The 23,236-nt window shown below is 41.6% G+C and overlaps 1 protein-coding gene across 1 annotated transcript in view; it reads left to right on the top strand.

Annotated features, from left to right (window-relative positions):
- Positions 1 to 23,236, top strand: part of UNC13A (unc-13 homolog A) — a gene marked incomplete at both ends in the record, with an annotated part of 128,940 nt that overhangs the window by 37,775 nt on the left and 67,929 nt on the right. Inside the window, 9 exons of the mRNA XM_083349459.1 lie at positions 491 to 614; positions 2,818 to 2,891; positions 4,333 to 4,366; positions 7,442 to 7,477; positions 11,022 to 11,232; positions 12,994 to 13,119; positions 17,985 to 18,779; positions 21,361 to 21,454; positions 22,023 to 22,072. Coding sequence (XP_083205585.1) covers positions 491 to 614; positions 2,818 to 2,891; positions 4,333 to 4,366; positions 7,442 to 7,477; positions 11,022 to 11,232; positions 12,994 to 13,119; positions 17,985 to 18,779; positions 21,361 to 21,454; positions 22,023 to 22,072 — 1,544 coding nt within the window. The remainder of the gene's footprint in view (positions 1 to 490; positions 615 to 2,817; positions 2,892 to 4,332; positions 4,367 to 7,441; positions 7,478 to 11,021; positions 11,233 to 12,993; positions 13,120 to 17,984; positions 18,780 to 21,360; positions 21,455 to 22,022; positions 22,073 to 23,236) is intronic.

The following is a 23,236-nucleotide window of genomic DNA, read 5'->3' as shown; positions in this document are numbered from 1 at the left end:
TCTGCTCCACCAAGGCAGTGGGAGATTGTAGTTTCCAGAATCTTCTTCTGACTATTTTTTTATCCGCATCTTTGAAAAAGTATTGCCAAGCAGGTTGAAATACAGAACAGTGCTGCCCCAACTGATCCAGGAAGTATGTAAAGCTTCTTCATAAGGAAAGATAAAGGCTTTTGTTGAGGAAACAAAGTCAGTTGGGTAGCCCTTCCTTCCTTCCTTCCTTCCTTCCTTCCTTCCTTCCTTCCTTCCTTCCTTCCTTCCTTTTTTTTGCAATTGCTAGGCTACCAGGAAGGAGAAGGATATCAGTGTTTGAGAGACATGATGGTTTCATGTTACTTCCAGTATTGATTTGATGGGCCAAATATGGTTGAAGGGGAAAGAAGCAAAGATGCTACTGTGCTCTTCTCAGAAACATAGCAAGCATGTTGGACAAGAAGATGCAAGATTAGACTGATCAAAGGACAATTTGTCTCTTTCTTTCTTCTTCCCCTAGGATGGCCCAGGAGAGTGGCTGACTCTTGATTCTCAAGTCATCATGACAGATAATGAGATATCTGGGACCAAAGACCCCACTTTCCACCGTATCCTCTTGGACACCCGCTTTGAACTCCCACTCGGTAGGATATGTTGCAAGCAGTGGGTGTCTCTGTGTGACAGAATGCATTTTTTCCCTGCCTTATAAAGAATAAGATTTTTAATGCACATTTATAAATCTATATACCTTATATATTTCAAATAAGATGAGAATTTTAGGTGCCAAAATATACCCCCAAATTAGGTTGACTTGTCTACAGGTGGTGCATTTTTCACAATATTTTGATTAAAAATTAAAGGGTCAGTTTATCTATGGATAGGATTATCTGAGATATACTATTCAGCTTGCAAACATCTGCTTTTCCTGTTGCAGAATTTTGAATGCAGAAGAAATATGTATTACAACAATGCAATTTCTGATTTTTCTGGTATTGATTATTGCCTCAAAGGTCTCTCAATTCTTAGTTCATCAATAATAGCATGGGAGGCAGCCAAGCTCACCCATACTTCTTTGGGCACCTATCGCTTGTTTGTCCCTCCTGGCTTTTAAAAAAAATAACATACCTTTAAATAAAAATTGGAATGCTGTAGAATAATCTTTATTTTCAAGAATGAGCCCTACCCATTTTGTGAGAAAAAGAAGTTGGGAAGTCATGAAGGTGCCTGGAAAAGAGCAAAAATGAGTGGGTGCAATTACATGGATGTCTCCATGCAGTGTTTTGGGCAACAGTCTTGGAAAAAGCTTATAGTTTTGGGCAATAGTAGTGGAAAAAGCTTATAGTTGGGATGTATTTGAACTTAAACAGGTAGTCCTTGACTTACAATCACAATTGAGCCCAAAACTTCTGTTGCTAAGCGAGACAATTTTAAATGGGTTTTGCCCTATTTTATGGCCTTTTTGCCACTTTTGTTAAGTGAATCACTGCAGTTCAGTTAGTAACACAGTTGTTAAGTGAATCTGGCTTCCTCTTTGACTTTACTTATCAGAAAAAAGTCACAAAAGTTGATCACATGATCCCAGGACACTGTAACTATCACATATATGAACCAGTTACCCAGTGTCTGAATTTTGATCATGTGACCATGTGGATGCTGCTATGATCATAAGTGTAAAAAACGATCATAAGTCACACTTATCAGTGCCATTGTAACTTTGAATGGTCTTTAAACAAAAGGTTGTAAGTTGAGGACTACCGATATTTATTTATTTATCGAATTTATATGGCCGCCCATCTCAAGAAGTGATTCTGTGTAGCGAACAAAGCTAAAAGAAAATAAAAAACAATTATAAACAGTACAAAAGTTAAATTACACAGTAGCTGAGCAACATCACCCAAATGACTAATATAACCATGAACCTGGTTCTTGTTACCCCATCAGAGCCCCAGGCCCAGGGATAGAGCTGATGGTGTAACAAGGACATGCCCATCCTGCCTGATGGGATGAGACAGGTTGACCTGACATCCTACCAGGGCAGGAATTGTAACAGAGGGAACAGGCAGCATCCTTAAAACTCTGCAGTTTGTAACTAATGATATTGTGCTTAGCAGCCATTTTGGAATAGGCCTGTCCCCATCGGCAGCCATTTTAGAAAACACCCACAGGGCATTCTCCAAATTCAAAGTGTTTATAGGTAAAGGTAAAGGTAAAGGTTCCCCCGCACATGTGTGCTAGTCGTTTCCGACTCTAGGGGCTGGTGCTCATCTCCGTTTCAAAGCCGAAGAGCCAGCGCTTGTCCGAGGATGTCTCCGTGTTCATGTGGCCGGCATGGCTAGACGCCAAAGGAGCAAGGAATGCTGTTACCTTCCCACCGTAGTGGTCCCTATTTTTCTACTTGCATTTTTACGTGCTTTAGAACTGTTAGGTTGGCAGAAGCTGAGACGAGTAACAGGCACTCACTCTGTTACGCGGCACTCGGGATTCGACCCACCAAACTGCCGACCTTCTGATCTTATACCCAGCAGTAAAAGGTTGGGCAGTATGATACTGATTCTCCACATATACAAATCCAATTAGGTATTTTTTTTCCTCATGAGCATTTGCAACAGGCTGGGTCAAAAAAAAAAAAAAGAGTCAAGGGTGGCTTTGCTCACTCAGGCACTGTCGCCATCTTGTCTTTTTTTAACCTCTTCCCATGAACATCAGTAATAGGACTGTATTTTAAAAATGTGATCTCACAAATGTGACCTAAATAGGTGGCTCTAAAAAAAAAAGTTAGACCACTTGATTTTGCTAAGAGGGCTCTGTTAAGCTGAAAAATCTCCCACTTTTTTCCCCTTCTTGCAGATATTCCTGAAGAAGAGGCACGGTATTGGGTCAAGGAGCTAGAGCGGCTGAATGCTATGCGAGACCAAGACGATGTAAGTATGTGTGAATGAGTGGATGGGTGTTTCTGAGAATTTGAAAAGTGCATCAGCTGTTCTATTTTTGCCTCCAAAAATCATCACACTTTAATTTCTGCCTGAAGTTGATTGCCCTCATAACAAAATAAAATGGTATCCTTCTGGATGCATTCACAGGATTTGAGGGTGTTGTGCTCATTTACCTCCTCTTTCTGGGGTTGATTCCACTTGGCGGTGATTGGAGGGGAGAGATCCTGCCCCTACGACTGGTAGTCCTCCACTTATAGCATTCATTTAGTGACCGTTCAAAGTTATAACAGCACTGGAAAAAATGACTTATGGCTGATCCTCACATTGATGACCTTTGCTGCATCCCCAGGTTCATATGATCAAAATTCAGATGCTTGGCAATTGGCTTGTATTTATGACGGTTGCAGCATCCTGGTGTCACATGATTGCCATTTATGACCTTCCCAGTCAGCTTCTGATAAGCAAAGTCTGGGGGGGGGACTGGATTCACTTAATGACTGTGTGTTTCATTTAACAACTGCAGTGATTCACTTAACAACCATGGGGGAAAAGGTTATAAAATCTGGTGTGCCTCACTTAATAATTGTCTTACTTATTAACAGAAATTCTGGTCTCAATTGTGGTTGTAAGTTGAGGATTACTTATATGGGATGCCACATAGATTGGTGCTCTCTTCTCTCCGCCCTGAGTCCTCAGGGAAAGGGCGGTATATAAATGTAATAAAATAAAAATAAAAATAAAATATTTAACATCGACACGAGACCCTTGGTGATGCCATGGGGACCCAACTGTTTATCTCTGCTCCTGGTGAATTAAGAAATGCTGTGGGTGTCCTATCTCAGTATGTGGAGACTGTGAGGGTCTGGATAAGCTTCAGCTGAACCCTGGCAACACTGAGTGGTTTTGGGTTTTAGGGCCCTCTGGTTCTAGAACAGGGGTGTCAAACTCGCAACATCGCGTGACGTGTCGCGACGTATTGTGACTTTTTTTGCCAATGTCAGCAATGGGGTGGGTGCGGTTTCACTATGATGCATCTGGCCCATGGGCTGGCTGCACTGCCCCAAGGAGATCCCCTGTGCAATCTGGGGATCTTCCTGGATTCATGACTCCTGTTCAAAGAGCAGGTGGAAGTTGTGGCTAGGAGGGCCTTTGCACAACTTCATATTGTGCACCAGACGTGTGCTGTTCCTGGTAAAGTCCAAAATGGAACCAAGTGCCTTGGCTCTCGTTGTCAGAAATTCTCTTTCCAAATGAAGTGTTTTTTTATTTAACTATTTTCCTCTCCATTTTCCCCCATGTACCGCTGGTTTCAGCTCTTGCTTTGGAGCTCCCAAATCAGAGGGGCTTGAGAAAAAGGATGTCAGTGCTTCTCAGACAGATTCTAATCTTTGTGCTTTTTTTCTTCTGCTCTTCATCCTGGGAGAAGCAGGAGAAGCCGCTTCCAGTCCCCGGCTCACAGTGCTGTAAGTGTTTCTTTGATTTGGGGAGGTTGGGTGTATGAAATTTCCTAATTTCTGCTGCAAATTAGGGTTGGCATATGAAACGTTCCCTTCACATTTTTCCCCGAGAAAGATGAATTTCCCCCCTCCTTTTTTGGGTGGAGTATTTGGAAACCAATGTTTCATTCCAAGATTAATGAGGGTTTGGCCCAAGACAGCTGTTTACAGTTTGGTCAATGAAAGCTTCATCCTTTCTTCCTATCCCTTCCCTCTGTGTCTTCCTAATACCATTTCTTCCCTTATGTCTTCCTACCCTTATAAGGAGATCTGTTGGGTGATGGGTGCATGGGCTAGAAGGCAGATGTTGGGGACTGAAAGCTAAAAGGGATTTCCAGAGACCATTTAAAGAAAAACAGCCCATTTAACTCCATCCTGGAAAATAGCCTATTCTCTTAGTTAGAAAAAGATTTCTAATTGAACCTTTGAACTGCTTATAACACAACTCAAGAATATAAGGAAAGCCAATATGAACCTATATACTATAGAAGAACTCTGCTAGATCAAATGTAAATAGCTCATCAAACAAGCACCTGACAGTTGATAGCCAGATACCCTCATGGGAAACTCACAGGCAGGGTGGAAACAGATTAATCTTGCTAGTAATAGATTGGTGCAGGTTTTCACAGCCAGTTGGACAGTGTTGAACCTCAGGGTTTAGTGTCCATAATCTAGAGAATCTACTTCCTTTCATTGACACCTGTGGCTTGTATATTCATAGGCAGTGTAGTCCATTATACAGACTACACACCTGAGCAGAGAGCAATATACCCAGATGTTCTGACTTCTGATTGGCTTTCAGTTGAGTTAGTTTCAAATTGGTGCAAGTTAGTGAGAACTCATATTGGTTCTTTGTTGGACCTGTCAGGATTGGACACAGAATCCAAAGATTCCAGCCACAGTTGTCAGCAAAATATCAAGAAATCTGTTCTCTAGAGTCTCTAGCCCATGGTCACTAAAGCCCAACAATCTTGCTAATCTTCAGCTTTTAATCAGGAGAAGTGAACTGCTCTTGTATATTGTGACTGCACTATATATTATGATTAATAGCTATTGAAAGATGTACTGTCCACAATATATAAACCGATGCAAACTCAGCCCCTATTGATCAGGCTAAGGAGCCATCTTGCTTCTATTATTAATACTGAATAAGCTGTTCTCAAAATCTTACTCCTCAATGCCTGAATCCCACAATTCATTCCTTCTTCACTTTTTTGTAAGTAGGATGTAATAGGATGTAAACCAACAGGATGTAATTTCATTTCATTTCTGTTACATCTTCCTTGCAATAAACTCAGATCCACTCAGTCAGGGATCCTATTATTCATAAATGAACTTTTTAAACACTATATAGACTGGGAAATTGATTTTTCAGTGACATCACTGAGACATGTGAGAACAACGTGTGTTTTAAAGAAGCACACACCGTTATCGGCTTGACAAGTTTCCATAGCTCTACTTTATAATTAGTTAAAATGGTTAGCTAACCAGGTAGCCTTTTTATAAATAACGCTCCTTTCAGGCATATCTTAAGGATGCCTGCCTCTCCAATAATATGGAGTGAGAAATTCTGATGAGCAGACAAAGATTAGGATAGAGTCCCACCCCTTTGGAGCACATTGAAAAGAAGGGTTCTTGTACTTTGCAGAATCCACCTCTCTAGATACTGCTGGTTACAAATGCTATTAGAATTTCCAGCAGCCATCTTGATTTCTTTTTACTGCCCATCCTGAAAATGCTCTGCTTCCTCTTCTATTTGTGTGCCCTATTTTATTTTAAAGCTTTCTCAAGCTACTAGTGCTCTTCATCTCTTACAACTGTGCATTGCATGCATTTCTTACCAGAGTTCTTAGGAGGGCAGATAATATCACACAGTTGAAGACAGAGGTGAGTGAGAAATAGGTCAGAATCTATTGGTATATCTCTTGGGAATATGTAGTAGACATGCTGCAAATTCCTAGATTCAAAATATGTTCAAAAATATTCTGTTCAGCTATGCGAAGTACTGCATATGCCTTTTTGGATCTGTCTATGTTTGGCAGATTTTAAAATCTGCTAAAGAACAAAGCAGATGCACAGATCCATTAATTCTGATGTTTTCCCATCCCAGCTTCAATACATTTTTGGGGGAAATGAATGGAATAATTTTGGAGAGCTTGGTGCTATTAAGGCAGTGTTTCTCAATCTTGGCAACTTTAAGATATGTGGACTTCAATTCCCAAATTTCTCAGCCAGTACCTCTTAAAGTTGCCAAGGCTGAGAAATACTGGGGTACAGGAACTTCCATGTTCAGAAGCAGCATAGTTGTAAGACTAGAACATTGTTTCTTAACCTTGGCAACTTTAAACTGGGTGGAAAACAATTCCCAGAATATCCCAAGCCACCATGCTGGCTGGGGAATTCTGGGGCTTGATTTTTACACAGTATAAAGTTGCCAAGGTTGAGAAACACTAGATCAGAAGATAAGAATAATGTGGAAAGGCTCTTCCCTGTCTATTAAGAGCAGGCCACATCCCAGTGCCCTTTTTTTAAAAAAAAATGTAGCTAAGAGGTACAAAATAAAGATAAGGTGACACCACCAAAATGAATGAGGCAGGGAACTTTTTTGTTAATCATAGTCTTCAATCTTACCATATTTATTAATCTTAAAAGTTTGCATACTTCTTTCTCTATTCCACCCCAATCTAGTGGTAAATCAAGTTTTTAAATTTAGTTAATCATACTCCTGAATCTGCTAATTTCACTACATTAAACAAAAACTGTTCCTGAGAATTGTAGTTCTCTGCTATTTGCTGTCGGAATTTGAAAGTGCAATTTCAAAGGGTTGCAAAAACTGGGGGTCAACACCCCACCCCAAACTGCAGATCGTCCCTGCCTGCTTTTATATGTTTGTTAGCTTCCAAAGTGCATCTGGATGTAGAATTTATACCTCCCCTTCCCTACAACCTCCTCTTCCCTCTAGGGTTAGAATGACTAAGTATACAGTATTTAGAATTGGCCTGTCTCTTAAAGGGACATGTCTTCTTGGCTTTTATTTTGTAGGCAACTGGAATTATTTTGGCTGGGGAGATCAACAAAGTAAGTATGCGATTCTGATCCTGTACCCTCCCACTTCACTCTGTGGCATTCTTAAATATTTTCCTATTATTTCCTCTCCAGGGGGAGGAGGTATGGGTCAAATCTAATATGGCCCACCTTTTCATCTGGAGGTCAAGAGATGAAACAGGTATTTTGAGGTAGTGAGCTGGATCAATAATAACAATTTTTTTTGCATAGTTAGCAGATATTCAAATTACAGTATATACCTTTAAAGCTAGAATAGCCTCACATGCCACTTAAGATTTAGGCGCTTGACTTGAGACTTTAAATTCTATCCTCCAGAAGCCTTTGGTATTACTTACTAGACTCCAGATAAAGACAGTGAACTGGAGAAGTACTGTCTAAAATTCTTTAGTGAATTCAATGCAGTGATTAAATATGAACTGGGGACTTTCTGATCCTAGGAAGACATTAGTAGACATGAGTTGTTCCTCCTCAGAGGTTTGTCTGTAGCTAAAAAACTATTGATGCCTAGAAACCAGAACTAGCTTTAGTCAACATTTTTCAAATTAGTTAATTGATTGATTAATGGCATTGATCTATTTGTTATATTAATCTGAGTCTTGTCTGATATGCAAATATATACTCTTTAACTGTATTGGATGAACTCAGTACTTTTCCTTAACTTGTATCCATCCATTATTTTGAGGCTGCTCATTGTTTAAGAGATGTTTTGTAATGTCAAGGCATGGCCACAGATAAAATGTTCCCGCAGACTCTAACACAATGTTTTAATAGAAGAACAGTCCAACCATTCATTAACTGCCAGGCATCAAATGGGTGGGTATAGTTGTGTGAACTACCTCTTAACTAATTGTGGCCTCCACCCAAAAATACATCATTGTGTTTTGTGTAGATGCTTAGTCATTCTGACAATGCCAGCTAAGTAGCACTATGTCTTTTCAGATAAACTTATTAAAATATGGGGTCATAGTCAAATGCTTTCTTTCAGGTATACAGTTATATTCACATCACATATGATAAAAATGTAGGAGGTACATCTACACAACATATTAATTAGTTATTTTTAACTAATCAAGGAACTACTCTAACCAAGAAATATCCAAGGGGAAAACAGCATACACACCAACACTGGCAAGCCAAACCTCTATATATAAACACGGAACATACCCCACACTCACTAGCACTGATGATGTTACCTAGCTGGGTAATGAAACATCTGCAAGCACACACAGCCAAACTCAGAGAGCACTAAGGACTCCACAGTGTTACTTTTATTTGTGACTTAGGTTGTCATGCAACCTAAGTCTGCTTGGTAAGCTTATAGTTGATTGTGTAATGTGAACCTAGAAAATGAATTGATTCAGGAACCAGGCTCAGAGTGTTATATGGTCAGCTGGTGGCTGAGATTATACCTCACAGTAGACTAAGCTAAAACAGCTTGGGACCTTTGTAGCTAAGTTGTGGCAACTCAGCCTTTTTTCAGTCATGTTTATTGAGGAGTGGGGTATAGCCATGAAAGCCAGCTGGGTGATCTTGAGCCAGTCACTGTCTCTCAGCTCCACTCACCTCACAGCGTTGTTGTTGTGAGAAAAATAGGAAGAAGGTATGTTGGATACGTCCACTGCCTTGAGTTATTTTTAAAAATAATAAAGATGGGGTATAAATTCAGCCTTGGTGGAACAGTGGGCTAATGCCTCCTTAAGTAACACCAGCTGCCTGCAATTAGTGCAGGTTCGCGTCCCACCAGGCTCAAGGTTGACTCAGCCTTCCATCCTTCCGAAGTAGGTAAAATGAGGACCCAGATTGTTGGGGGCAATTAAGCTGACTTTGTAATAATGCCGCTTGGGTGTGTGTGTGTGAAAGCCCTAATAAGCAGGCGTATACATAGAATGAAGGCTACTGCTAAGCTTGTAAGCCGCCCTGAGTCTTCGGAGAAGGGCGGGATATAAATGGGATTAAAATAAAAATAAATAAATAAAATAAATAAATAATAAATAATATAAATAAATAATATGAGAGGAATTTTGTTTAGTCCATTTGTGATTCCAACCAGTGAGATGGCACTTAGACTGAAAAAGAGATGACTTAATTCTTGAGGCAGGGTTATGCTCCTGTCCACTTCCATTCCAATGTATATTGTTTGACTGAGCATGGCCAAGTTGATATCTTAGTTTGTGTTCTCTATAAGGACCATATGGGACAGGTGTTACTTTGGGAGAGCACTTATTTTTTTATTTTAAAACTATGCAAGTTTGGCACACTTCTAGCTTGCATTTCATTCTCCTTGGACCAATTTGAAAGCTAATCCCTTCCAATCAGGAATCACGCAGGGCACAGAAGGACCGTTCAGATCTTATAGCCAATTAATTTGGCTGTAAAATAATATCACTCAGGGCAACCACTGAGAGTGGAGGCAAGTTAATTAATGAAAACATTTTCACAAGGGCTGCCCAAAATGCCAAGGAAGGCAGTTTTTCTACACTGACATAAACTTTCTTTTTTTTAAAAAAAGTTAAGGGTTCATCTTGTAATATATGTAAGCTTTAATTGGATTATTGATTTAGAGCAGGGGTGTCCAACCTTGGCAACTTTAAGACTTGTGGACTTCAACTGCTATGCTGGCTGGGAAATTCTGCAAGCTGAAGTCCATAAGTCTTCAAGTTGCCAAGGTTGGACAAACCCTGATTTAGATCTTAAAAAGAAGGATCATTGAAGAATGATCAGGATCATTTATAGGAAACTGAGAAATCATCCAGCAGTGAGGGAAAAGTAGAGAGGAACTATGGATAGTTATGCAATGCATCATGTTCTGGCTTGCCCACGGATGTAGCAAGGTCAAGAAACAATAACGGAATGAAGAAGTAGGTTGCATGCCAAGGAAACATTCAGCCTCCAACCTGCACCCCCAATGTACATTCCCCATGCCCTTTCTTTCTCTCTCCACTCCATCCTACTTACACCTGTGGCAAGGAAATCCATGCTATACTGTGACCTTTGTAAACAGCTTCCTGACCCACCTATTTTAAACAATCATGTGACTTTCTTTCCTTTCTTTTCTTTCTCCAAGATCACGTTCTCTGAATGTATTGTAGTTTGCACTTAACTCCCAAAATGCCCATCCAAGCTGAACATTGTGGGAGTTACAATTCACTAGATCTGATGGGTACCAGCTTGGGGAGGCCCTTATATTGTTTCTAAATTTCTTCAACCCGCTTGTGAGATGCCTTCATACTCTGTTTGTCTGTTTATCGCTTTCTGTGTTCCCCACATTTTTTCAGTTATCAAATATCCCTGTCCTCTGGAAACCACCATTTTCCCTGTTCTTCAACTGAGGCCCTTTTCTGTTGTTCTCCATCACGTCAGAACACTGCATCCTTTTGGCACTTATGCATGTGGACACTCTAAATTTCTAAATATAGATCCTTGCCAACACACACAGATGTACACCCACTGTGCTCCCATGTCCCTCGCATGTAAAGAATGTTTATGTATCCCATTCTAATCATGAATGTTTTGTCCATTGTGATTTTATATCATGGTATTGGATCCCTTTTTACAGATGACGACCCTGACAGCACCGTGGATGACCGGGACAGTGACTACCGCAGTGAGACCAGCAACAGCATCCCACCCCCTTACTATACAACCTCCCAGCCCAATGCTTCAGTCCACCAGTACCCCATACGCCATCAACAGCGAGTATCCCGAGATTCCTATACAGATTCTATGCAGGGTTATGAAATGGACTATTCTAACCATCGGCCAATCAGGTAGAGTGGATGCAGCCTGGAACTGTTGGAAAAAATATCTATGACTTCTCATCCTGGTAGGGAAAGGTCCTTCCCCTAGGTTATAAAATGGGAAAAGAGCATGATATGTCATGGTAGACATAAAGCAACAGACCATCAAGTCCAACCTTCTGTTTCAAACACAGTACACCCAAGATATGTTCATACAGGTAGTCCGCAACTTACAACCACAATTGGGACTGAAAAATGTGTTGTCACATGACCGTCTTTTTAGCCACGACCCTTAAATGAGACATCACGTGATCATGACCTGCAATTTCCCCCTGTTGGACATCTTACTGACTTTGCTTGTCAGAGGCCAGTTGGAAAGGTTACACATGGTGATCATCCTAAATGCCTGCCAGTTGCCAAGTACCCGAATTACAATCAGGTGACCACAGGGACACTGCAATGGTTAGAAGGGTGAGGACCAATTATAAGTCACTTTTTTCAGTGACATTGTAATTTCAAATGATCGCTAAACAAATGGTTGTAAGTTAAGGACTGCCTGTAACAAACATACAAAAGTAGTTCCTTTGCTCTTGATCTCTGCCTCTGGTTACTCAGAGGTATATAGCAGAGTACAGAAGTTCCATTTCTATCTATCCTTGGTAATAGCCCCAATCACTCAAGGCCTTTTGACAGCTCCTATTGAATTGGGGGGGCATATTTAGAATGGAGCGAGTGCCAAAGAATTAACATAATCAGCTCCATTCATTACTGACATTGTCCAACAGCTGAAACATTGCAGTGGATCCCGAGCCAAATTCTGAGTTAACAAACAGACCTTTCCCCTGCAGCACAATCGGCTTTAATATCCTTAGCTATTTCTTCTCCTCCAGCTTGGTTTTAGCTCATGCACATTAGAATGTATGGGGAGAATCTTGCCAAGGACCCTTTGGGTATACAAAGTGAGGAGGAAGAATTTAAAACTTGGCTCGGATGCATAATAAAATAGGGGAGTGGTGCATAGCCTGGGGACTAGAAACCCTGATAGCACTCCAGAAAAATTAGTTGCCTTGACTGCAGAGGAGGGGATAGCAGCCGGTCTCCTAATTGCTGTTTGCCTTAGTAAGAGTAATCATTTGCTTAAATAAATAAATAAATAAATAACACCTCCATTCCATTCCCTAAATCTTCCGTTGGCCATTAATCATTCATCATAGGCTAGCATTTTTAACAATGCTGACCATGTGATTTTTCGTGTCCTTTGCGAATCATGGGGCCTTTAGGGGCCACTCTCTTGGTAGCTAACTTTGATAATAGAATTATTTTATTTCTTTGAGAAAATCATGGTTGGTTGCTGGGTATGGGGGGTTGGAATGACTTGCAATCATCCCAGTTCAATATTGTTTTCTGTATTTCAGAACAGCCTTCTCTTTTCCCCAATGCCAGGTCTACCCTTTGAATAGTTCTAGGCCAGCATTCTTCAAGCAAACTCCAATTATTCCACACCATTCTTACCAAACTGGCTCTGAATGATGAGAGCTACAATGCAGCCTAAGTGGAGTGCGCTGAGTTGCAGAGGTTGGCCTGGATAATATATTCTATCTGAACAAAAAAAAAAGGTCTCAGATAGAAACCCACCTCCTCGTCTCTTTAGTTTGTAGCTAGCAAATTTGTGTTTTGCACTCTCCTTCTGCTCCATTTCAAATTCCCAGGACAGGAGTGTGTGTGTGGGGGGGTCTCTTTTCTCTCTGCCATTTTATACGCTGACCCTTTTCCTCTTCCCCTCCCTGGCAGACGCTTTGGTAGTGTAGATTCTGCCGCAAACGGGCACAGTGACGCTGAGTCTGCTTCCGGGTCAAGCAGGCACACAAGCCGCCAGCCCTCGCTCGAGAGCAGGCGCTCCCTAGACCTATCTGATAGGTGGGTCTTTCTGTTGTTTTTTTCCCGCTGTGTACCTTTTGCAGAGTCACGTGGTTCTTGGTTTTTTGCAAACTGGATTAGGCCATTAGCATCTATCCAGCATTGGCTGCTACGACTCCTTTCTGGTTCCCATTCCTCCCCCTGCAATATTTTTTCTTTTCTCAAACAAGGTTGAATTTGACATCAAGATTTTGCTAGCGCTTGAACTTCCCTTAACTAGTTCTCGGTGAAATTCACACATGCACGAGCGTACACACACACACACACACACACACTTTGTAACTCCTGTGGGAAGGTTTTCTTAATAGGCAGTTGTAACATAAAGAAGGCTAAGGAAGATTTAAAGGAGATGAGTTTATGCAGTATCATCTGTTTTAAAAAGGAAAACAGTCTGGTGCAGTTTTTCCCCTTCTCCAGTCCACTTGGCTACAGCTCCTATGGCTCCCAGCAACCATGGGTAACTGCCTGCTTACTAGGGGTGGTGAGTTAGTCTAAAACTGCTGTCTTCCGTGACCAGTTTGCCCTGCCTGATCAAAGCTTCAGATGCAAAGCCAGAATCTGAAGATCCATCTGAGTGGATTCCCCTTTCAACATCACTTCCATTTTCCATTGCTGTGTGACTTCTGAAATCCAGCAGGTACACCGAGTTTGCACAATGTGTTTCAGCAGTCTAAAATGGAGTTGGAAAGCCTGTAAATTCAGTGTGTTCAGGAAAAACACATCCATTGTCTCAGTGTATTGTGGAACCAAGGCCTTTGCAACAAACCGTAATATGGTGTATTTCGGCACAATATATTAGCAATTACACTTCATTAGTTGTAGATGAGAGAGCCAACCTGACATGCCTTACGAAAACCTGATTGGAGGTTCCCATCTTGGCAATGTGCTTTTCTGGTTTTCAAGTGTGGCACTAGCCATGATTCTGAGCCAGGAGTTGTGATCATCCAGGAATGTTTACAGGCGTTCTCCTAGACCTTCATTGGAAGAACAGAGTTGGAAGGGACCTTGGTGGTCTTCTAGTACAACTCCCTGCTCAAGCTGGAGACCCTATACCTATGGTGGTGAACCTATGGCACGTGTGCCACAGGTGGAACGCAGAGCCCTCTCTGTGGGCACGTGCACCCTCGCCCCAGTCCTAGGCCTTCAGCTGGGTTTTATAAAACCTTTTCACTTTAAGCCTCTGCTGCCGTGTGCAAAAAAAAAGGTTCAATCAATTCCAACTTCTCACTGGAAGAAAAAAGATCTCACAAAGTTGGAATTGATTGAACTTTTTAGTCCCACCCAATGGGCCACACCCACCCGGCACCTGATGATACATAAGTGGGTTTTGGGTTGCAGTTTGAGCACTTGGTCTCTAAAAGGTTCACCATCATTGCCCTATACCGTTTCTAACCTGTGATTGATCCCAACTACCTTGCAGTGTTTTACCGTTGACTGAGAGAAGAGGGAAATACGCAAAGGAATTGAACATAGTGCAAGCTATATCTGTATCCCTTCATATGATAACATCCAGAAATTTAAAAACAAATTCAAATTCATAAGGCAATTGGCTGCACTGCCTCCATCTAAGACTTCAAAATTGCAATCAAACCATTGAGACTAACTCCCTTTCTCTACCAGGCCAAAAGTTGAATAAATGGGCATTCACATTCTTTTGTGAGTCTGCCTTCCTTTGTCCCTTCCCCATTGCCAATGCCGGAAATGTGGTTTCGGTCTAATCCAGGTATGTCCCATATCGTGTCTGCATGTGCTTCCCGTAAGCCTCTGTGCTTGCTCAGAGACAGTCTGGTCAGTCTGCCGTAATGTAACTTCTGGGATTTAAAGCTATCTGTCCCTACAGTGAATCAAGCTGTCCCTTTGTTCTTTCTGTGCCCCCTCTCTGATCCTTATATCCCTTTCTTCTGTAATTTGCTACTCTATATTTTGAGAATGTGTGAAGAGTAAGTCTGGCTCAATCGGGGGAAGAGCGGAGTTCCTCTTAAAAGGTGTCAGTCTTCCTTTAGAAGACTGGAAAAGCTTCTTGGATGAGAAGCGAAATGTTTTTTAAGGACAAAAACCAAGAAAGTCTAGTTACCTTTTGAAAAATCACCTTTGGGACAACCATGACCGGGATGATTGAGAATCTCCACAGACTTTTAGAAGATCAACATTGATAAGTGCAAACTTTCTATGAGTGTCATTCCAGAGAATAGGTTTGATTCTTTTCTCCTTGAAATGCTAAATGTAATCTGTATGAAGGGGTCTGTATTTTTAAGTGGATGGGAGTTACCAAGGCTGTCTGAAGGGATACACTCCCTACCCATACCTTAGGCCTCACCCACTTCATTTAGACACATCATGAATACATTTGATCAAGAGGTACAGTCTATGTATGTGGGTGTACGTATGTGTTTATTCGGAAGAATGAAATCAAAATTTTATTTCAGCCTTGCACACAAGAGCAGGTATATCACAGAAGTAGAAACATAATGCATTTCCATAAAACACATCAATGCCCCTTTGGTATAGGTCGTCCTCGAATTACAACCATTTCTTTAGTGACCGTTTGAAGTTGCAATAGCACTGAAAACTGACTTACGTCCTCACACTTATGATTGTTGCAACATCCTCACGGTTACAGGATCAAAATTTAGGCGCTTGCCAAATGGCATGTATTTATGACGGCTGCAGCATCCCGCTATTTGTGACCTTCCCAGCCGGCTAATGATAAGCAAAGTCAATGCAGGGGAAGCTGGATTCACTTAACAACCTTGTGATTCACTGAACAATGATTTACTTAATAACTGTGGCAAAAAGGTTGTAAAACTGGGTGTGACTCACTTAACACCTGTCTTGCTTAGCAACAGAAATTTGGGTCCCAATTGTGGTAGGAAGTCGAGGACTACCTGTACCCTTCCATAAAGCTAATTGGACTTCTTTTTTGAAATGCTGAACAGGAGTGCAAACCTTGGTGGTGGTGGGTGGGGAAATCAAGGTAATAGCATTAAACACTCCTTCACTGGAGAGGGAGGCATTTTATATTGGAAACAGAGTGAGGCGGCTTGGTATTTTCTTTCATAAATACATATAAATGTATTTGCCACTCTTTGACCTATTTGGACCTTAAATCATGGTTCTGGAACATTCCAGTTTGTCAGATAAAAATAAGAACAATAAATGGGGGACAATATTTTAGTTCGCTCATGTCCAATATTATATCACATGTATTGCCTCTAAGACCAGTGTGTCTCAACCTTGGCCACTTTAAGCTGTGCGGACTTCAACTCCAGGAATTCTCCCGCCAGCAATTGCTGGCTGAGGAATTCTGGGAGTTGTAGTCCACGCAATGTGACCATTATTTTCAATGGTTTCTGGACAAAAACACCCATTGCAGAAAACAGATTTGCTTAACAACCATCACAAAAAAAGGTGATAAAATAGGGTGTGGTGTCATGGTTACCTGCATAATGACCACAACAACTTATGACCTTAATTCTCAGCTCAAATATGGTTCTAAGTCGAGGGCTACCTGATAATTCTGTCACAGAGGGCCTCTGTGTATGTGTGTATGTGTAAATGCTCATGTATGGACCACTGATTAGAAAGGTGTATACTTTTTCCCTATTCTTCCCTATTTTCTCTCTCCCGTTTTACCAGCAGCAGGTACAAACTTTATTTGGATTTATCATCCAGTGCAATCTATAACTGTGATGTCCCTAAAAGAACTGAATCGTTGAAGGAGCAGGCTGGTGTTTATTGTTCTATGTTTCTGTGTCTATGGCTGCTGTCTCTTTTTGTGACTGATTGCTGCTGGTGGCTTGGCTGAATCTGTGGAACTGGCAGAAAATGGACTCTGGGCACTGTAAAATAGTCAGGCTAACTGGTACAAATTGTTCTCCAGTTTGTACACGGAGGAATGACTCTGATTAAGGACTAGCCAGTTTGATCATTGTTCAGTGAGTGGGAGTAGCTAGAAGGAGAGTGGTGGACTAAGACACTATCAACTTACCTTCATCCCCTGGCACTGAATATCGGCACAATGGTACGACCAGAGTTGGAACTGATTGCAAAAGCATGTACTTTACTCTGTTAATAGCTAGAAGTAGATTACATGCAGTTGTATGTTAAGCTTGGAGTTACATACAATTGAAAATTCTTAAACTTTATGTTGGGCTGACCTATAGAACTCTCTAAATATAAGCATTTGCTTATATTTAATGCCTATGGGGCACACGTGATCCCTCATCTGTCCTTTTACTAAGCAGATGCCTTCTAATAATGTTTGTTAGGAGTTCCCATGGCTCCCAATGAACAGAACTGCCCAGATCTAAAGTAATCTAGAGATCTCACATGATGAGATTACTGTTCCGTAACTCTTTAGGAAAGATTACTGAAATGAGGCCCAGAATGGGACGTATTTGGAAATGTAATCTGAGCAAGGATGCATCCCTGTAATGTTGATTACCCTCTTGCTTAGAACCATTCAGAGTCTTTGGGATGTTAGGGAGGCCAGTATAGGTCTAAATTTTAATTATTATTTTTGAGTGTGTGTGGAAGAGAGACAGATGACATTCAGTAGTTGTGCTACATGGACCTGTAGAGCAGGGGTCTTCAACTTTGCCCTTTTATGACTTGTGGACTTCAACTCCCAGAATTCCTCAGCCAGCGTGCCTGGCTGAGGAATTCTGGGAGTTGAAGTCCACAAGTCATAAAAGGGCCAGGTTTGAAGACCCCTGCTGTAGAGAAATAAATGTGAGGATTGGCTCGAGCAAGCTAACTCCACCGGGTTCTCTTTAAGTTCATTTATAAGCTCCCATGTACCTTTTTCTCCTCGGCTTCTGCCTCTGCTTCTCCGTCCCCTCCCCAACCCCTGCCCATCCCTACAGCCCCACAGGGAGCAGCCGCTACGCCTCCTCGGCTGAGCTGAGCCAGGGTAGCTCGCAGCTGAGTGACGAATTTGACCCTGATGACGTCAGCCTGGACGAGCGGGACGGCGACTCCTACCACTCTTGCCACAGCTCTGTGAGTTATCAAAAGGACTCCCCGCACTGGGATGAAGAAGAGGATGACTTCTACCTGGAGGAGGACGAGTTCAATGAAGAGTACAGCGAGAATGAAGAGTACTACCCTGAGGGCAAGGCGGCCGAGACTGATCATGAGTCCTACCCCAAGGAGGCTTATGCGCAGCAGCAAGAGCCACAGCCGAAGACCCCACAGGTCCAGCCAGCCACGCTATTTGCCCTTTCCCAGCAGAAGCCGCCCCAGCAGGCCCAACAGCAGCTCCAGCAGAAGCCACCCCAGCAGGCCCAACAGCAGCTCCAGCAGAAGCCGCCCCAGCAGGCCCAAGCCCAACCGCCGCCACAGAAACCACCGCAACAAGCCCAGCCAGTGCCGCAAGCGCAACAGAGGCAGCCGCCCCCAGTGCAGCAAAAAATGCCTCCTCAGGGGCAGCAGAAGCAGCAGTCCCAGCAGCCACAACATCCACCGAAGCCACAGCTGCCACCCGTGCAGCAGAAGCAGCCGCAGCTGCAGCAGCAGGTGCCCACGAGGTTGCAACAGCAGGTCTCGAAAGAGGAGAAGGTGGATGAGGTTCCAACTGTCCTTCAGGAGGAACCACCTGCAGCAGAGACCCCGGCTGTGGGGGAGACCCCCCAGGAAGAGCCCCCCAAGACAGAAGAGAAGTAAGAGATTCTTTATTGTTGGAACTGGCAAAAGCCAGAGTTTCCTCGTCTGCCTAGGTCAGTCTCGCTCCTGCTATGGGGCAGCTTTGAGTCTGAGAGAGCCATTGCTCTTCAGGGGTCCCTTGGCAACAGGAATGTACATCCACCATGCTCCATTCAGCCTCGGGGAGCCAGAAACACCACTTTAATCACCCACGGTGTCCCTGTACTGGGGAAGCGCGGGAGATTAAAATGAAAAGAAAGCTAATCCCAGTGTTTTGAAAGGCGTAGGGGGAAAGTCCTCCCTGTTCACTTCTTCCATTCCATTCCTACTGTGTCATTCTGCCTTAGTTGTCGCCTCTCTCAAAAATTTAGAAACAGGGTCCTCCAACCACAGTAGGTAGGTGGAGATTTAGATGATCTCCCCTCTGCCCCCCCTCCAAAGTACCTCCTCAGTTTATAGTGAAATTACTGCCACAAGACGTGGTGATGGCCACTAGTTTAGATAGTTTTAATTGATTGATTCATTCATTCATACTGAATCCCATAGGACTCCTGATGGCTGACTATTGTCAAATAAAATTTCCATAGTGAATAATTCATAAAGCACCCCTGGTAAGTACTCAATAATATGTACATAAAACATCCACAGTAAAGATAAATCAATTAAACGAACAGTGCTTTGTTTGCCTCATTTTGACTGACACCTTGACATTTTTTAACCCCTTCTCGGACACTGTTGAGATATATTTGAGATTTGCATAAGAGTATGAATGTATCGGCAGTTTTAGCATGCAATCCCCCCTTTTCACTGCTATTGCAAGCTAAGTTGATATCTTCAGTGAGCTATCTGCTATGACTTCAAGATCTTTCTCTTGGTTAATGATGGCTATCTCAGACCCCATGCATGGATATGCGAAGGTAGGAGGTTTTGCCCTGGTGTGCATCAAGTTATCCTTCCTTAAACTAAATCACATTTGGCATTTGATGAACTCAATTTAAAGAGATCTGTAGTTCATAATAATATTTTGGTTTTTACCCAACCAAAGTAATTTCTTTTGATCCACAATTTGGCCAGCTTATTGCCTACCTCAAATTAAATTCCTGATGGGGAATGCTATTTAAATTTCCCATAGTTCAATGGAGCAACATTCTATAGGGGACAATATGACAAATAAAATTGTGGATTCCTTAAATCCAGTTGCCATTCAGTTGCTAAGTGCCTGGAGTAAGCGATGCTGGGATTAACACAGTAGTGTGCTGTTCTATGATCTTTGAACTTGGCAGTGGCCTACATTTAACATATAACCTGTAGCATAAAAGTTGCCAAAACACAGATGATAATAATAATAATAATAATAATAATAATTAATAATAATAATAATAATAATAATAATAATAATAATAATAATAAGTTGGAAGGGACCTTGGAGGTCATCTAGTCCAACCCCCTGCTCAGGCAGGAAACCTTATACCATTTCAGGCAAATGGCTGGCCAGTCTCTTCTTAAAAGCCTCCAGTGTTGGAGCATTCACCACCTCTGGAGGCAGGTTGTTCCACTGGTTAATTGTTCTAACTGTCAGGAAGTTTCTCCTTAGTTCTAGGTTGCTTCTCTCCTTGACTAGTTTCCATCCGTTGCTTCTTGTCCTGCTTTCAGGTGCTTTGGAGAATAGCTTGACTCCCTCTTCTTTGTGGCAACCCCTGAGATATTGGAACACTGCTATCATGTCACTATCAGATCAGCTTCTAAAAACCTCAAGATGCATCTGTTCCCTCTAAGAGAACTTTTTTCAAATTAGTTCTGAAAGTTTAGACTCAGAATAAATTAATTTCATAATTAAAAGTGGACAGAGAACATTGAAGCCCTGCTTTTAATCCGTGGATCCTTAGGTAGTGTAGAATCTGCATCTAATACTTAGATCAAAGTCCCTAAAGTTTTTAGCTCATTGACTCCTTCATGAAGTTTCAGACTGTTTATCAATCCCCAAACTTTTATTATATGAAAATAATTTAATAAATATTACTTTAAATAATAGTACTATGAACAGTAATGACTTCATAAAACTAGGCAACATTTAAAATATGAAAAATATAAGATATACTTTTATTACTGAAATTGTTGATATCTACCTCATCTTCAGGGCTAGGGGCTTCAGGATTAGCTCTACAGAGACCCAAAAGATTAAATCAAATCAAATCAAATCAAACCAACTTTTATTGTTAGAGTACAACATGTAACTGACCCCAATCATCCATCATTTCAAACACTTCCATAATTTTTCAACCACCTATTGATTTCCAGACATCTATTGGCCCTTTGAATAGTTACAACAATTATTGGGGGGAGGGGGGTTTAATATTGACCACTTTGAGGATCCTGATTTAGAGGGAAACACCTTTCTGCTGGCTGACCTCTCTTGAACAATATTCTTTGGGTTCTTAAATACAACGTGAAGTTATTTCATGACGTAGAACTAAAAAGTTACTAAAAATAGGGTGAAATTATTTCACAGAAAGCAGTTTGATAGAGCTGTTTTCCTGTAAATTCTCAGCCAAGGATCAGATGCTGGACTTTGCACTTGACCTCTCATTCTGGTTACAGGGAGAAGGAGGAAGTTGAAGTGGTAGACCCCAAAGCACGAGCAAAAGCCAACTGGTTACGGGCATTCAACAAAGTCTGCATACAACTCCAAGAGGCAGGTATCCCTTGTGAAATCGTGGACATATGTGGGACATCTTTGAGAAATGTGATTTGTTTGATATATAGACAAGAGTTTTCTATATTTTCTATGACTTGCAACCATTCATTTAGCAAGCACTCAAAGTTACAGTGGCACTAAGTCAGGGGTCCCCAACCCTCAGTCCTTGGACCAGTACCGGGGTGCGGCATGCCAGCAACTGGGCCACATAAACAAAGGCCCATCCACAGGATGCAGGCAGCACACAAAACCACGCCCCCACCAGTCTGCAGAAAAACCTCTCTCCATGGAACCGGTCTCCGGTGCTCAAAAGGTTGGGGACCTTTGTGTTGGAAGGACTCCTCCTGTTTGGCTGCTGCTACTAGGGTATTCAAATTTGGTGGAATGGCATAGGGTGGTGCAGCACTTTAAACCAAAACTACTACTATTACTGCTACTACTACTACTACCGATAGCAACAAACAAGAGCACATCAGTTCGCAAAAAAAGAGTTGTGGACCAGAATCTTTGGTTGCAACCAGTCACAGCAAACTCTCAGCTAAATTCATCATTTTCTGTTTTTCAGGCTCGAGGTGAAGGCTCTGGAGAATCAAAATCCCTCTGGTTTAAAGGCGGGTGAGTTCCAGTCCTGGAGAATGGGGTAAAATTGAAACATTCTTCAGGTGACTTGTAGATTGCTGTTTTCAAAGGTTCTGTTGCAGGTTGTTCCCAACCTCGCCCTCATCCAAGTAGGTACTAAAGAAGATTGCTAGAAGTTTTCAAGAAGAGTTTAGACAACCATTTGTCTGGGATGGTACAAGCAGGGGGTTGGACTAGAAGACCTCCAAGGTCCCTTCCAGCCCTAGGATTTTATGTTCTATGACTTGACTTCCATGTTGAGAAGCAGCCTCTCAGTTCTCCTTATCTTCCCATAACTTCCTCTCTGACTCACCACTGGTGGAGACAAGAAGAATTAATAGATCTTTTGTATTACTAAAGAGAAAAAAAATGTCCTCCCCCAAATGCCCCCCAAAGCCATCAGCAACCACCTCTCATCTGCACATTCAGATGACAGATAGCTGTAAAATGTAATCTCCCTCTGTGAAGATTTTGCAGAACGTAACAATTGTTTTTGACAGAGTGTTAGAATAGTTTCCATTTAACCAGATCTGATATGCAGATCCCCTTATCTGACAGTATTTCATAGAATACATTACTGTAACGCTCAGTACTTATTACAAGAATTGACATCCAGCGGTTAAAGATTCCATCAGATCTAACATATGGCACTCAATAACAGTTAGCTCTTGGCAGGATTTGACAAATGGAAAAGCATTTAGTAAGATTTATGGCCATACATTTAGCAAGGCTTTGATATTTTCCTTTTGAAGTTAAAATGGCAAGATTTCAATGGTAAAAGACAGATTTCAAAAAACTGTTAATTTTTCAAAATCCCAAGCACTAAAATTTAATTTCCTGGTTCCTTCAACTTGGGCACGATGTATTTTAAACATTGAAAAGAAATTAAAAATTAAACTCTAATTAAAAGAATATGATTAAGTTGGGCATGAAGTATTGTGAATATGTATAAAACTATGCAGGGTATCGAAAAGGAATATTTTTCCTTCTCCCATGACCAACAATATTGTCAAGTTGTTTGGCAATAAATAGACAATAGAATTCCTTTTTCATATAATCCATCAATAATTTGAGGGTCTACCAATCACAGCCAGTAATGGCCTCTCACTTAAGATGTTTTCAAAAGGTCCCTAGACCAAATCATGAATAACTAATTACCCT

This window comes from Vipera ursinii (genome assembly GCF_947247035.1).
Source record: "Vipera ursinii genome assembly, chromosome: 1".
In the NCBI taxonomy this organism is placed as follows: Eukaryota; Metazoa; Chordata; class Lepidosauria; order Squamata; family Viperidae; genus Vipera; species Vipera ursinii.
The sequence above is the reverse complement of the archived record's forward strand: the minus strand, read 5'-3'. Positions and strand labels throughout refer to the sequence as shown.